Source organism: Salmo trutta, chromosome 37, assembly GCF_901001165.1.
Source record: "Salmo trutta chromosome 37, fSalTru1.1, whole genome shotgun sequence".
Taxonomy (NCBI): Eukaryota; Metazoa; Chordata; class Actinopteri; order Salmoniformes; family Salmonidae; genus Salmo; species Salmo trutta.
Window position 1 is genome coordinate 13,588,952 of NC_042993.1, and position 17,226 is coordinate 13,606,177.

The 17,226-nt window shown below is 44.9% G+C and overlaps 1 protein-coding gene across 5 annotated transcripts in view; it reads left to right on the forward strand.

Annotated features, from left to right (window-relative positions):
* The window catches only part of LOC115176640 (dual specificity tyrosine-phosphorylation-regulated kinase 1B-like), a 73,518-nt gene that overhangs the window by 45,986 nt on the left and 10,306 nt on the right, over window positions 1-17,226 (forward strand). For all 5 annotated transcript variants that reach the window (XM_029736777.1, XM_029736773.1, XM_029736774.1 and 2 more), the window contains exons 2-4: window positions 12,449-12,594; window positions 15,734-15,853; window positions 16,558-16,746. In XM_029736777.1, the coding sequence (XP_029592637.1) occupies window positions 12,532-12,594; window positions 15,734-15,853; window positions 16,558-16,746 (372 nt within the window). In that variant the 5' untranslated portion in view covers window positions 12,449-12,531. The remainder of the gene's footprint in view (window positions 1-12,448; window positions 12,595-15,733; window positions 15,854-16,557; window positions 16,747-17,226) is intronic.

A 17,226-nucleotide genomic window follows, 5' to 3' on the forward strand; every position in this document is an offset into this window, starting at 1 on the left:
TTCTTTCCATAAGAGTCGGAGGATTAAACTTGAAGCTGCAGAGCTCCATTGGTCGGTGGCCTACTACTGTTCTCATGGATGCATCAAGTACAGTTTTCATCATTGTTGTAGAGCACTTCGGTGGAAAAGCATACACATGTTTTAATGTAGTAGAATGGAACTAATACAAATATTGTAATGTTTTGTTACTGGCATAACAATGATGTAATTACAGAATCAACCTGTTCATATTGTTCTGACTTCATTTTTGAACTCAGGTTGGATAAAACCATTTTTTAACACCTATCTCAACAATAGCTGTGTTAGAGCATAAAAGTTTATTATTTTAAGTTGTTTTAGGTTTATTTTAATAGGGCCGGGGATTCCCAGAAATGCTCATCACAAAAACTCAAGCAAACCCCACCTAGAGGAGTTCCATCTCGGAGACCCCAACCCCCTTCCCCTTCTCCTTTCCCACAATTGTCTCCAGCCACTTGTTCAAACAATTCTGGGAATAAATTCATTCCCTTTCAAGGTTACTGTTGCCCAGGTGTTACAACTGCAGTCCATTGATCTTTTGGGCCCAGTGTTTCCATGGATGGACACATGCCTTTTATGTTCTGCACAGCTGTGCTCTACTTGTAAGAGTCATGTGGTTCACACTTCAGCGTGTTTTACCATGACAGCCAGGCAGCTGGGAAATCCTAGCGAAGCTGGGAGTTCCACTGTGTGTGTGTGCGTGTGTGTGTGTGTGAGGTTGCAAAACAACTTTATTGATCTGAGTGTTAAACCTCAAAGCCTGTAATGGGGCCCGTCCACCTCCATGTGTCCTATCCTTTTCTAGGGGCCTGATGCATATTCTTTTTAATTCTCAGGTTACGTTTGTATCACCTCTGTTGTGGAGATTTCCTTAAAGTTTCACAGGGTTACATAATATTTGACATTTGGGCAATTCACAGTTTATTTTACGAGTAGCATGACAGATTTATGTTGTTGCTGTATAAGTCAAGTGCTTCACGGAATCCCTGCCCCTGGGGAATTATCTGACTGTTGTAGATTCTCACTGTCTGGACCTGCTGGATCAATACAGGTTAATCAAAAGCAACACCTGGACCTACAGGTGCAGGGGTTTGAACTACTTTTGAACACCAGGCTTATTGTTGTGTCATTACAGAGGATGTAGCCTGTTTTATTAATGACAAAGATACCTTAGTGTGGTGACATTCAGGCAGTGAACAGCCAGGTCTGTGTTAGTACAGGAAGCAGCTTGTGGAGATGGTGATGCCTATTCAATGGACGGAAGAATACATGTGGAAGTGGAGGGAGAGTTGGGGTGGGGTAGATGAAGGCATGAATGAATACTGAGTTAGGGAGACAATTTTCCAGTTTTTGTAATGCTCTTCTGTTTGTTTATACTTTAATTTGATTATTTATTTGTGGAATGTTTTCCCATTCTTGCCCAGTTCCGGCATTGGCTCAAGAAGGGAATTCAATTATCCGTCAATCGTTTATCCACTTAATGCTCTTTAGATATAAATTACTTAATTGGCCCATTTTTAAGAACGTTTTCAAACAAGCAATCTAAAGCTTCTACGAGGACGACCACCCCCCCCCCCCCCCCCCCCCACACACTGATCCCAGTCTGACCAGCTGGTCCAGCATGGTAGCAGGAAGGCACTGACACCGCCATTGGTCAGACAGTCAATCACAGTCAGTCATGCACTTTGTCCATGGCTGTGCCCTTGATGCTTGACATTGTAGCACTTATTTTAAGGTCACAGCTTTCCATGGTGCCGTTTATCTCAGGAGTTTCCCATAAAACTTAAGCGAGTTATCGGCATGCGGCTGAGAGGCCAGGATAAAGGTTGGGTTGAAAAGTGAAGCACGAGGAGGACACTTGTTGAATAGCTGACGGGATTCACCTTGTAGACTGCTTAGTGTACAGTAGTTTAATGCAGATTCGCCCCCATAAGCCTTAAATTGGATTGCAGCTTGGCTCAGGAAAGGGCTGTCTGTGTCCCTCGCTGGCCTGTCGTCCCATCCCCCTGCTGAGAGACTCCCTTTCATGACAGTGAGCCGCCACTGAAGTGGGCACAGTGTCTGGGGGTTACATTGAAATTTAGAAGCTGGTTGGTAGAAGTCTAGTAGATATTAAACAAGGTTTCTGCTTGATCAGAAATAAAACTTATCATGCACTGAAATAACTTGACTTGGTGATTATCTAAGTTGGTGGCCAGAACATTTTGGCAGTTGGAAAGTTATTTAGTCGCCCCGCCTCCCCTCAACCATAAGTATTTCTCACTGGCCAGACCTCACTCCTAATATTGCTATCTCTATTGGAGGGGGGTAGGGAGATGGTGACACTTCGAGTCCACGTTTACAGTTGAGTGCATAACTTTTTAATGTTGCCATTATCACTTCCTAGTAACAGCGATTTAGCAGGCTAATTGTAAATCAACACACAGCTGTAGTTGTCAATTGTAACTCGAAGCTCCTCTCTGGACTTTAAGAGGTATCAGACTCTGTGAGACATGAGTGGAAAGTGCAGTCTTTATACCCACATATCTGAGTGACTTTTCAGCTATATCCCCCTTTAATTTAAGTTATTTTCATCTGAGTATCCAACTGACTCGTTCTCTGCTGCCTATTTCTGTCCTCACAGTGTGGTGCGGGCGGAGCGGCCGTGTGTAGGTTACTGACTTAGTTTTAGGGCCCTGAGTAACTGGGTAAGCATTTCACTGTTAGTCTACACCTGTTGTTTACAAAGCATGTGACAAATAACTTTGATTTAACTGTCTGAAAGATGCTGGAGAGAAATGTAACATGCTTGAGAAAGAGTGTGACTTTCTGTCTGGTTCATTTATTTTCTGTCTGGAAATGTTGAAGATATGATAATAGTTAGGCCTAAGGCCAAAGGTAAAGGCATGGTGGGAGCGTCTTTTCCTGAAGTAGAAGAACAAGAGGGAGAAGACGAGGGCCATATCAGAGCTGGGGAAAGAGAACAAATCTCAGGTTAGGCCCGCTGTTAGTGGAGTTTGGACTGTGAGACTGAAAGCAGAGGTATCTGAAGCCGTCACACAAACACCACGTCCCCACCGCTGCCCTTTGCTCCTTCCCTCCCTTCATCTTGTTTGTTTCCTGCACTAATTTATGGTCTAAAGGTGAAACGTCTCGTCCCCTTGCTTACTGTGGTTGAGTCATGTTTATCCTTCTGACTTTCCAGTAAACAAGATACTGAAGTTATCATTCATTCCCCCCTCCAAGAATGTGACTGAAGTGATGCAATCAATGCTCTTGATTGCTGTGTTTTTAACAAGATCCCCAGACTGTATTGCCTGTTGGACTGTGTTGTGTTTGGTGTGGTTACAGTTAGTGGCAGGTGCCTGTTACAATGAGCCTGTCCTCCTATAGCTCCTCCCACCAGCCTCCTCTGGTGTAGAGGTGGTGGTGGTAGTGGAGTGGTGCTCTATAAGCTGCTGTCCCTTGAGATTGTCCCCCTCTGTGGAATGTGATTCATGTGAAAGTTGGTGTCATGTGGAGGTAAACAAATGCACCATCCAATAAATCAATCTGGATTGAGTATCCTTGTTGTATCTTAGCTGGGAGGAGCTGGTATACAGGGTTAGGGGGGACCTCTGCAACGCTCCCAAGTCTGTCAAAATGGCCCTTTAGGCTTCACCCCCCCTTCACCCCCCCTTCACCCCTTCGCTTCACACTAGTTAAATACGTTAAAGGGTAGGAAGCATGAGTTTTTACTCACCAATGTAACAGTGTGGTCAAAGACATAGTAACTTAGTTGGAGTCATGGTTACCTACAAGTACAAACATAGTTATGTTTTTGGGTTATTACGTATTTATTACCTTATTCCTGGATAGCTTCTAAACTACCCAGAATGCACTGTTCTCAGGATCTATGCTGTGCTACTGAGTTTGTATGCTTGCTCAGTAGCTATCTTAAGCTGGCTAATGTTAGCCAGTAGCCATGCTAGTATTTAATTCAATTCCAGACCATGTGTTGGCGGTGGTGACCTACAATCCACCAATCACAGGAAGTATGATGCAAACAAGAAGTAGATGGGGCATGTACGGCAATGGACACGACAGGCTCTAGTGCCTTCGTGCAGTGGGCTTGTCTGTTCTCCTTTTTGTTTTTGTCAACTTTTCGGCATGTTCTCTAACGTTAGCTGTCTAGTTAGCTTGCTGGATAAGATAACTGCAAATAGCTAACATTCTTTGATAACTGGTTAGATGGCGTTATGTGTTTATAAAACTTTGGTTTACTTTAATGTAGCTATAAGCTAGTTGTTAATAGCAACTGTCTGACTCCTAGTGCTCTAGATAACGTTAGTAGCCTGGTAGGGCTAACCTTAGCAGGCTAGTTGGCTAGCAACCTTGCAGGTTGATTTGTAACAATACAATACATTCATGAAGTATTTGCTTCTAAATTGTCTGAAAATGTAATTGAATGCAATAGTCATGAGTGCAAACAATTTGGTTGAACTTTAAGTTATACATTGTGTTAGTTTACCACCCCTTCGACCTCCTCTCAACCTCCCCTCCCCAACACCCCCTTTGATGACGCAAGCTTGAAAGGAAAACATGTTATTGTGTAGCAGAAGCAGAGCTCAGTGTGCTTGTAGCCTGTACCTGCAGCCCCAGCCGTCCCACATCTCCTAGCAGACAACCCCCCCCCCCCCCCCCACTCTGCACCCCTCCTCCCCCAGCCTCTCCCCTGCTGCGCATCACTCACAGTATCCACGCTGACACAGCCACTTCCATCACGGAAAGCACATAAAACATTTAGTAAGCAAACTCTCCCCTGCCTCTCTCGCTCTCTCTCTGACTCTCTCCTCCTCTCTGTCTTTCTCTTGTTTTTTCATAAGTAAAAAAGTTGTGACTTCCCTCTCTGCTTTCTCCACCTGAAGAATCAGACTGACCTATCCTGTTGGCAGGCAGGACTAGATGGATAGCTGCTGCCTCTATAGGAGCTGACATGCCCAGGTGGCTGCCCACCAAAGGAGCTTGGTCACTCTGAGATCGATTAGAGCTGGTCAGTCTAATGAGTTAGTCCAGAGCTGAGGAGAACCTGCAGTCGTCCTAAGATGTGAACAAGCCCTTCTCAAAGGGGGGTGAGAACCTAAGGTCCTTTGGGTCACATTTGAAACTTGTTGGTTAAGGGAGTGGTTTAGATGCTGTAGGTTGCTAAGTTTTTGGCAACGATGCCAAACATGCCCACCTGACCCGAGAGGCATGGGAAAGCTTGCACAACGTCGTGTGTGTTTGATACCTCCTGTTGTGCCAGCAGCGGTTTCAGGCAGCAGATTAGCTTCAGTCGTTGCTTACAAGATGGGCATTTGGATTGGCCAGCAGGAAGAGAAACATAATAAAAAAAACAATACATCAAACGCTGGGTACTAAGCACATCCTCATCCATACCAGCTCTCTCTCTCTCTGTAGTAGAAGTTGTCGAGCCAGACCCCAGAAAGTACCACGGCCACAAATCGTCCTGTACCAGGGCTGTCGTCGGCCCTCCTCTCCCATTGCATTTGGGAGAGGATTTAGTTATATTTGTATGTACTGTGTGAGCGCTCAATTTACCAGTGTCACTGTTTGATGAGAGAGGTCGACCCAGATGGTTGTTATTTATAGCTTTCAGTCTGACTCAGCTTTGGGGGGCTGACTGTCTAAAGTTCATTGGGGGCATAGCGGGCGTGTTGGGGTAGAGGGGTCGGTACGAGGGGGTGACCAGGTATGGAGAAGCTGGCATGGAAACTCTAGTTTGATGACACAGAAATTTCACCTCATGGGGACTTTTGAGTCATGTACCTGTTACTTGAAGCAGTAGAGGATTTATCATTGTCTTTTATGTAGTGTTCTGTTTGACACTGTGGCTGGTCTTCAGAGACCTTTTGGGTGGCTGCATGTTGGACCCCTCCTCCCTCTCAACTGGCCCCCACTGCTACACCCAAACACAGACGCTTCCACTCGAGGGACGCACTTAGGTTTCTGTGGATCACTGGGGCGTGTGGGGTGGGACATCACTCCTGCTCCTGTTCTGATGAATAATCTTGTTTCCTCCTCCTCCACTTTGACTCACAGTGCCAGACACAGGGATGACATCTTTCACTTCCTGAGAATCCTACTAGCCCCCCTTCCCCCCTCCGCTCCACTCCTTGCTGCTAGATGTGTTAGGCACAGTCAGTGTGTGGGTGGTCAAGAGGAAATGAGGAAGAGCATTGGCTGCTCTCAAATAAATAAAGCACTCTGTTGCTGCCCGCCAGCCGGCGCTGTGAGCAGGCCAGTGATATGAGTAGGTTTAGCTGGTGTCTGGGCATTAGCAGGTGGAGATTGTCACCAGGAGGACAAGGAGTTTTTCCTGACCTGGACTCAGTTTATAAGCCTAATCGGCAGTCAGTTCTCTCCATAGGATGGCTCACACTTCCAGTTAATGCCCAGAACTTCCTCCTCTATCAAACTACTGTGATCGGTCATATGATGTTAGGTACTTCCCTCCGGCCTGTCTTCATCCTGTTGGATTGTATCCGAAGCCAAGGTGGTTGTATTTTCAGTCCAGTGATTGACAATGACCTGATGTACAAGTCAGTCATGTCATGACAATGATCTGATGCACCAATCATGTTGGGCTGTGCAGGCTGGAAGTGGACATTACCGCTGTGTCCTGATTGGATTGTTGCCCGGCATGTGGAAGCAAGAGTATGACATTTGACCTTTGAGAAGTAGCTAATAGTCAGGGTCAGTACAGTGAGGGTCCAGAGCCTTTACACTGAGGGACATACTGAGATTCTAGACAACTAGAGGTTTCATGTGGAGGGACACACAGGTACATTATGACATAGAACTTGACAGATGGAATGTCATATTCATGATGTACAAGCAGCCAGTCTTGCATACACAAATTCTATCTCTCCCTCGCTCTCACACCCCCTCTTTCACAGTCTGGGCCTGAAAAGCGCAGTGTCAGAGTGCGCAGTATTTGTGTCTCAGCTGTGCCTGTCCCTCAGTGCCAGCGAGCCGGCTGTTCCGGGAGAGAGGAGCATGAGTGTCCGCAGTGACCTGACCTGGCCCAGACACAGTGGGCACCTCGAGGGCATGGGCTTAGCTTCCCCTGCCACACTCCCTCGCTCTCGCTGGGTCTGCACTCTGCATGAGGTCAGCTCAGAGACAGTTCTAGAAGAAGATTTAGCTTTTGGAACTTTCTATTGACAGTGGTGCCTTCTCTTGTGACCACTGACAATGGACAAGGTTAGTCAGGAAAGTAGTCTGGCTGTCATCAGCGTGACAGAAGGGAAAGTGTTCTATTTACTGTTGTTCTAAACACAGTAACTTGTTGGCAGCATTGAGTTGCTGTCTTCAAAGTTCAAGGTGATTTTACCATTTACAGAGGGAGCTCTAACGGTACTGCGTTACCTGCCTGTTACCTGGCTCTGTCAGTTGTGCCTGTATGAGAGCTTGGAGATCCTGACCGGACAGTGGAGAGATGACGGTGGTCCTCCTTGCCCGTGTTGTGGCGGCGAGTGTGTTAATGTGTGTTGTTAGCATGTCAGTGTACCAGCCAGGCATCCACAGTGTTGTTGCATGAGTGGGAGGGTAATGGACACCAGTGACTTGTACAGTGGGAAACCGGAGGCCAAAAAGCTTCCTTTTGCTTTGAAGCATACAGACCCACCTACACTCTATCCCTTCCTTCCATCATTCCCCCCCCCCACCTTTTGCCCTGTGTCCAACTTTGGCTTGGTGGCACCACTACTCCCGATACCCTAACAGGGTATAAGAGGGGCCGACACGGGCGGGGGGAGGGACGGTGGGTTCAGCTGTTAGCCTTACACCCCCCCACACCATTTCCTTCCTGTTCCTTAGAGACAGATAGTGGGCTGGTCTGTTGCTATGGTGACACACTGATTGGCAGCTGTATTTGGTCAGCTGTAGAGGGGTGTGGTGGGATACCTCATGGTCCATGCATGGTTAATTGGTGCAAATGATTACTTCAGACAGCCCTGTCTGTATATATTTAACCCAGTCCGATTTGACACTTGAATAAGTGAGGATGAATTCTACCCTGTGCAGTACACCTGTGTGTCTGTCTATAGATGGCTGTGTGCCCTTACCTACTATATTTTATTAATATCCAGCCCCATTAGAGACTACATTTGTGTGAGTGCTTTGACCGGTTGGGTGAGAGAGACTGGGTGAGAGAGACTGGAGGAGAGAGAAATAGAGGGAGGGTGAGAGCAGCATTGTGGGAAGGGTTGCTGATACAGCACAAGCTACCAGGTTTATTTATAGAGACCTCACCGCCCAGCCCTTGGATACTAGCAGCCAATGAGCAGCCAGAGAGGAAGGGGGTGTCACACTCAGGAAGTTCTCAATGTGTTCAGTTCAGCATTTAAAGGCACAGTGTGACATTTCTCAGTGCTCGGCAGATAGCCCTCATAACTATCGTCATATCCCTCCCAACTAAGGCCAGGGCAGAACAAGGCCTCTCATAACAACAGCCTTTTCAGTGCGTTATGAAATTTCTCTTCTGTTTTTTCTAGACCGGTTTTCTACAGTTTTCCTCGCAATTCTGATCCCAGTGCATCTACAGTCATTACTGTAGCATAAAACCACAACATTGCAGGTGCAGCTGTCCTTTAGTTTGACCATTTAAACGGTGTTGTATTGTTAACCTCTCACAATGCATGGCCAATGCTGATGGAGATTTATGAAAAAGTCTTTGCTGTAGAACATTGTCGTATTGATCTGAAAGGCTGATTAACTGTAACTCTGTAAGCTCTGGATACAGGTCTGGTGTGAGTGCGGTTACATGCACGATAGTCAGATTAATATAATAGTTTGATTAAACTGTTTACATGCTTTGCAAGAAGAAGGATTTCCATAATAGTCCTGTTTACATGGACACATCTGAGATCAGGCTTCCTGGAAATAAATGTTCTACCACAGCGAACATATTCCATTTCGAGTTTGGACAAAGTTTGTATGTGAAAACGACTTCTAAAACGCATATATTGTTGTTCCAAACACACTTCACTCGGGCTAAAGAGGGAGGCTCGCTCTGCTGGTGCTAACACATGCGCAGATCAAAGACACCGCTGGAATGTCGGTGTTCACATGTCCTAATAATTAAAAAGATTGCTCAGAAAAACGGGTGTTTTAAGATGAGCAGAGTAAGGTGTTTACATGACAATTGCATTATCCGCCTAATCAGTTGAATATTGAATTATTAGTGTACCGGAGACATACTGTGTGTGTGTGTGTGTGTGTTTCAAGTTTTATTAGTCGTATGTACAGGATACACATGACGTACATTGTTCAATAAGGTGCTTACTTGCAGGTTCCTTCTTGACAACAGCAATAAGAAATATTATAAATATTTGTGTCCGAGTGTTTCTCTCTGTATCTGTGCTGAGACAGAAAGCAGTTTGAGATGAGTCGCGTATGTAATGTTACCTCCTTCCCTCTCAGCCCACTCCTGATGCCAGTGTTGGGACTCATCCTGTCATAGGAGGGAATGCGTGCAGTCACCCTTCAGGATTGATGGTGCTCAGACGTGCTGTTTTGCACTTTGTTTAAACTACGGCCATTGATCGGCGGGCTATTTCAAGTTGTAATGTGTCGTTGATAAATTTCACCCCCGTTATTCCTCACTTTAAAAGCATTGGCTGTGAAATATCTCATCAATTTTATATACCCCCGTTTTTCATATTCTTCTTTCTGCACTTTACCGGAGACATGCAATTAATCTGTTGGTTTTGCAGGACACTAGCACGGTGGTCAAGGTTTTCATCAGCAATTTAGGACATTGCACTGTAAGATGCGTTGAAAGGGTTTGCACTAAAAGTAACCAAACCATTGAACAGGACATGCTGTTGGTACTGTTCAGTAGTGGAAGGTCATTGGTGCCCCATGTCCTCTGTTTAATCTTCCTCACATCTGGAGGGAAGAACAGAGTGGGGACGGACAGACTGTATAAGTTAAGGGACATCATTTCCCTGTCTTTTGACATTTGACCGGCAGCATTTTTAATTTACCAGACATTTGAGAGATTTACCGGACCCATATGCATTGGATGCATAACCTGATTAGGGTGTCCACCCAGAGTGCTCAGAATGACAGAAATCACATTTCACATGATGGTAATTCATATTAACAGAACATGCAAGTTGAGGATACAACGATGTGCTGTCCTTACTGAATTCTGAAGTGCACTTTGAAGATGTTAGAATAACTGCACGTTTACTTTTCCTCCGCCAACAAGAAGAGTAATGAACAGTAAAATCACTAGCCTGTCAATCTACTATCCCCCATAGTGGAAATGTTTACATGTTCTATTGGTCAGCTTGTCGAGAAAGAAATAGCCTATTCCAAACAGACTCTGGGACAGTTGTGGGACGATAGATCCCAAATTCATACAACCAGTAGGCCTAGGCTACATGAAAATGAGTGATGCAACCGATCAAAACGTTTAGCTTCAAATGTTGATAAAATATTAGTTCACATTATAAGCCCAGCAATGCGCATAAGGTAGTATGTTACGCGCGAATGTTCGTTCCATAATGCAGTTCGTGGGAAAACACCGTTAGCAAAGCGTACTGCATATGCGAGTGGTTTCATGTGACAGAGATGGAAATATCTGTTAGAAATGTAGAATGAGGGAGATCTAATGTGCAACAACTAGCACGGGTTGCTAATATGACTAGTATTGTGTTTTGGCTACTGGACAATGAAAGAAAAGTTGCTATAAATAATTATCTCGAATATGGTCTGGTTTTGGCTAGGCTACTTTGAGGCAAGGTAAGACATGCCTCATATGGAGTAAAATGTTCATGTTTCAAACAATTAAGTATATGTTTTCAAAATGCGTACTTTCTCCAGCTCATTGCAATATGGTGTGTGACACGCTGATGAAGCCTGCTTTTCGTTTCCTATGCATTTTCTGTTTGAGACGCTGTCTGACAGATTTTCCACTCTGTATCTGTACGCTGTAGGTGTGTGATAAATATGGTACATAACGAATATACTGTATATGCGCCAATTTAATTCCACTAAATTATGCAAATGAACCTATAGACCGATAAGCATGACCAGTCAAGTATTTCCATCAATGAATAGGCTAAAAATCATTATTTTGCATTGTTTTGGCCGGCGCCAATTGTATTTAGCCATCTATTACTGGTTAACGGAAACCCTGGTCTAAACTTAAACTTTTATTCAAACTTTAACCTAGAACAACCAGGATGAACGTCTTGTCGTAAACATTCTACCATCTAGGTCAAAGTGTAGTCTGACTCCGTATGTGTTTAATGCCAGTGTTTAATGCCAGTGGAATGAGTTTCCAGGCTGGTTTGCTGAGCCACTGGCGGATGTTTTTGTACAAGCGACCAGCCCCCCTCTAGCTAAGTGAGTGAGAGAGGTCAAAATTCTGTGGAGGCCAGGGTTTACCCAGGAGCCAGCGGTCCAAACTGCTGTGTCTTGGCATTGGTGGAAATTAGGCTTGAGCGTGCGGCGCAGTCAAAACCACACCGGACTGATCTTACCAAGCCTGTTGTGTTCCAGCCACTTTAGCTCGACTGCAGTCAAACTGCAGGCAAAGCAAAGTCTCAAGACTGCAGAGAATCTCAGTCAAGTTGAACCTGGGATTCTGACAGAAAGACAAGTCTGGTGGAACTTAATGACAAAGCAAAACAGCACACTAAACAGTGACTCGTCATTTTTTTGGATGGATGATGCAACAGTCTTGTCACACAGTGGTTTGTCCCATTGAAGCTCTAACCCACATTGTCCATCTTTGCTAGCTACCTTGATAGAATCAGAAGATTTTAGTGCTCACAACATTCAGCAACAAAAATGGTTTGGTTAAGTTCCATCTTCTATATCTTGTGAGAAGCCACCTCTCCTTTTGTCTTTTCATATAAAAGCAGGAGTTGGAGAGAAAGTTCTGCTTGGAAATGTCCTCCTGGTTTTGAGGCGTGATAATGTGGACTACTGACCTCCACAAAGGTCTCTTATATCTTTCTCTCTGTCACACACACGCACACTCTCACTCACAGACACACCGGCTTTGTCAGGTTGACCTGCGCTAATGCTGATTCTGCTGAAACGGGACACCCTCTTGCATAGAGATATTTCACTCCACCATTATTTGTGTGGGCTGTGGAGCTAAATGGCCCTGTGGAGTGGTACCCTACTAAGTAGCCACCCCACCCTCTTGCTCTACATCCTTGATAGGGTGTATGTGTGTGACTTCAAAGAACAGCCAAGAAGGGTGTGTGAGAGAGCACATGTGTGCTTTTCCTCTGCAGTGCAGTGCTCGTGCCCACACCCACGGCAGTGCCAGTGTATGTATGATGAGTTAGGAAGCTTCATGTCGATGTATTTTTTTTCTATAAACCTCTCCCTCTCTCTCGTCCTTTCTCCCCCTTCCCTCCATCTCTCCGTCTATCCTGCGAAGGTGGAAGCAGCTCAGGATGCAAGCCCCCCTCCTCTACCCTCTGCCAGCCTGCCGCCTTGGGCTTCTCCCCCGCTGAGCCAACCATGTCGAGCCAGCACAGCCACCCCTCCTTCAGCAACATCCACTCCATGGCTGAACAGCAGCAGGTACCCAGCGGCTAACGCCCTCACAGGACACTGCTCTAATGCTCTGTTTAGAATAATACTCTGTTTAGGAACTGACCTTATACTGACGCTATACACACCCACAACTCATCACGTGCACGTAGGTATTAGCATCACATACTGAATGGACATAATGAGAGGCTACCTACCTGTTGGATTGTAATATACATCCACAACCTCAAACACGTCAGCATCACGTACCGTACCAGTCAAAAGTTTGGACCCACACTCATTCAAAGGTTTTTCTTTATTTTTACTATTTTCAACATTGTAGAACAATAGTGAAAACATCAAACTATGAAATAACACATATGGAATCATGTAGTAACCAAAAATGTGTTAAACAAATCAAAATATGTTTGAGATTCTTCAAAGTAGCCACCCTTTGCTTTAATGACCGCTTTGCACACTCTTGGCATTCATTCTCTCAACCAGCTTCATGAGGAACGCTTTTCCAACAGTCTTGAAGGAGTTCTCACATATGCTGAGCACTTGTTGGCTGCTTTTCCTTCACTCTGCGGTCCAACTCATCCCAAATCATTTCAATTGGGTTGAGGTTGGATGATTGTGGAGGCCAGGTCATCTGATGCAGCACTCCATCACTCTCCTTCTTGGTCAAATAGCCCTTACACAGCCAGGAGGTGTGTTTTGGGTCATTGTCCTGTTGAAAAACAAATGATAGTCCCACTAAGCGCAAACCAGATGGGATGGTGTATCGCTGCAGAATGCTGTGGTAGACATGCGGGTTAATGGTGCCTTGAATTCTAAATAAATCATCAACAGTGTTACCAGCAAAGCACCATCACACTACCTCCTCCATGCTTCACGGTGGGAACCACACATGCGGAGATCATCCATTCACCTACTCTGCGTCTCACAAAGACACGGCGGTTGGAACCAAAAATCTCAAATTTGGACTCATCAGGCCATATTTGACCTTCATGTCTTAACCTCTCTGGCGCATGTGGGACGAACTCGTCCCACCTACGTAACAGCCACTGAAATCCAGTGGCGCGATTTTTGAATCGTTTGAAATACTATTACTTCAATTTCTCAAACATATGACTATTTTACAGCTATTTAAAGACAAGAATCTCGTTAATCTAACCACACTGTCCGATTTCAAAAAGGCTTTACAACGAAAGCAAAACATTAGATTATGTCAGCAGAGTACCCAGCCAGAAATAATCAGACACCGATTTTTCAAGCTAGCATATCATGTCACATAAACCCAAACCACAGCTAAATGCAGCACTAACCTTTTATGATCTTCATCAGATGACACACCTAGGACATTGTGTTATACAATACATGCATGTCTGTTCAATCAAGTTCATATTTATATCAAAAAACAGCTTTTTACATTAGCATGTGACGTTCAGAAAAAGCATAACCCCCGCAAACTTCCGGGGAATTTACTAACAGTTTGCTAAATTACTCACGATAAACGTTCACAAAAAGCATAACAATTATTTTAAGAATTATAGATACATTACTCCTCTATGCACTCGATATGTCCGATTTTAAAATACCTTTTCGGATGAAGCACATTTTGCAATACTCTAAGTACATAGCCCGGCATCACGGGCTAGCTATTTAGACACCCGGCAAGATTAGCCTTCATCAAAATCATATTTCCTGTAAGAAAAATGTTCTTACCTTTCCTGTTCTTCGTCAGAATGCAGTCCCAGGACTTCTACTTCAATAACAAATGTAGGTTTGGTCCCAAATAATCCATTGTTATATCCAAACAGCGACGTTTTGTTTGTGAGTTCTAGACACTATCAGAATGCTACATCACGGTCTCGCGCATGGCACTTTGGCGTGACAAAAAATGTCTAAATATTCCATTACCGTACTTCGAAGCATGTCAACCGCTGTTTAAAACCAATTTTTATGCCATTTATCTCGTAGAAAAGCGATAATATTCCGACCGGGAATATGCAATGAGCCTAAACAGCCGAATTAAATTTCTCCACAGGGGCGAATTGTGCACGCGCCTCATTCAAAGGTCCTCTGATCCGCCACTTACCAAAGGCGATAATGTGTTTCAGCCTGAGGCTGCCTCGTCAACCTTCAGGTATTTCCCGGGTTCTGAGAGCCTATCGGAGCCCTGGGAATTGTCACGTTACAGCTAAGATCCTTACTTTTCAATAAACAGATGCAAGACGCACGACTCCTTGTCAGACAGGGTACTTCCTGCATGAAACCTTGTCAGGTTTTTGCCTGCCATAGGAGTTCTGTTATACTCACAGACACCATTCAAACAGTTTTAGAAACTTTAGGGTGTTTTCTCTCCAAACCTGAACAATAATATGCATATTCTAGCTTCTGAGTTGGTGTAGGAGGCAGTTAAAAATGGGCACATATTTTTTCCAAAATTCTCAATACTGCCCCCTAGCCCAAACAGGTTAAAGTAATGATGGACTGTCGTTTCTCTTTGCTTATTTGAGCTGTTCTTGCCATAATCTGGTCTTGGTCTTTTACCAAATAGGGCTATCTTCTGTATACCGCCCCTACCTTGTCACAACACAACTGATTGGCTCAAACGCATAATGAAGGAAAGAAATTCCACAAATTAACTTTTAACAAGGTACACCTGTTCATTGAAATACATTCCAGGTGAATACCTCATGAAGCTGGTTGAGAGAATGCCAAGAGTGTGCAAAGCTGTCATCAAGGCAAAGGGTGGCTACTAAGAAAAATCTCAAATATAAAATATATTTTGATTTGTTTAACACTTTTTTTGGTTACTATGTGATTCCATATGTGTTATTTCATAGTTTGGATGTCTTCACTATTATTCTACAATGTAGAAAATAGTAAAAATAAAGAAAAACCCTTGAATGAGTTGGTATGTCCAAACTTTTGACTGGTACTGTACTCTATTGACAAGCAAATACAACCACCATCACTGATAGACTGTTCTGTGGCTAGGCAACAGTGTTGCCTGTATACATAGGTTAACTCAAACATGCACAGTTATGTCATTGGAAGTTACTCCTTCCACTCACATTGTATAGTGACCTTTATTTACTTTAGTTCTAATAACCGCTAGTTAGAATACTGCAGGGATGTCTTGGCCAGTTTTGGGGCTCCCCTCACCACCTGTCCCCTCCAGGTGCTGTCTGATGCGACCATACTGCAGAGGAGGATCCCCCCAAGTTTTAGAGATCCCGCCAGCGCCCCGCTGAGAAAACTCTCTGTCGATCTGATCAAGACTTACAAGCACATCAATGAGGTGAGTGGAGTGTGTGTGTCAGCCAACCATCAGGTCCTACAGGAAACATCACCTCACAGCTTATCCGGTTTGCAGGTGGTTTGAGTAAAATATATATGTTTTTATTTGTATTTTTTTATATATATATTTTTGTGGGGGGGGGCTCAATATACTTTCAAATTTAAAAAACCAAATCAAAACTGTGTAGAAATGATAATGAACCTACATTCATATAGTTTCTTGACTGTCCAGCTCGCTTATCGCCAAAATGAAAGCTAGCAAGTCAGGGAACATCAGAAATTCCCAAAACGATGGATAGAGGAATTGTTTTTGCAAAATTGATGGCGAGGAAGTATAACCAATTTTCAGTGCAGCCCTCCGGACCTCATTGAAGACCGAATGAGGCCTCCAGGGTAAAATTAGTTTTACACCCCTGGTATAAACATTAGATGTAGGGTTGCAAATGTCTGGTTGCTTTCCCAAATGTCGCTGGTTTTCCAGAAATCCCGGTTGGAAAGTTACCAGAGTTTTGCAACCCTAGGTATATGTAACCACATTAGCATAAACTGATGTACTAGTGAAGGATATCAGTTTTATCATTGGTTTGGTCCTCCGAGATCTATCCAAACAGTAGTGTGGCAAAATGAGAAACATTAGTGACTTACCCCTCTTTCTCTTTTCCCGCCCATCCCTTCCTCTCTCCATCTCCTCTCCTCCGTGTCCAGGTGTACTACACGAAGAAGAAGCGGCGTGCCCAGCAGGTGCCCCCGGAGGACTCGAGCACTAAGAAGGAGAGGAAGGTGTACAACGATGGCTACGACGACGACAACTACGACTACATTGTCAAGAACGGGGAGAAGTGGCTGGACCGCTACGAGATTGACTCGCTCATCGGCAAGGGCTCCTTTGGGCAGGTCAGTGGACATGAGGGACAGAAGGTATAGAGAGGGCAGGTCAGTGGAGAGAGGGTATAGGGAAGGATAGGTCGGGGTAGGGGGAGGATAGGTCAGGGGTAGGGGGAGGATAGGTCAGGGGGTAAGGGGAGGATGGGGTAGGGGGAGGATAGGTCAGAGGGTAGGGGGAGGATAGGTCAGAGGGTAGGGGGAGGATAGGTCAGAGGGTGGGGGGAGGATAGGTCAGAGGGTGGCGAGAGGATAGGTCAGAGGGTGGGGGGAGGATAGGTCAGGGGATGGGGTAGGGGGAGGATAGGTCAGGGGATGGGGTAGGGGGAGGATAGGTCAGGTGGTGTGGGGAGGATAGGTCAGAGGGTGGCGGGAGGATAGGTCAGAGGGTGGGGGGAGGATAGGTCAGAGAGTGGCGGGAGGATAGGTCAGAGAGTGGTGGGAGGATAGGTTAGAGGGTAGTGGGAGGATAGGTCAGAGAGTGGCGGGAGG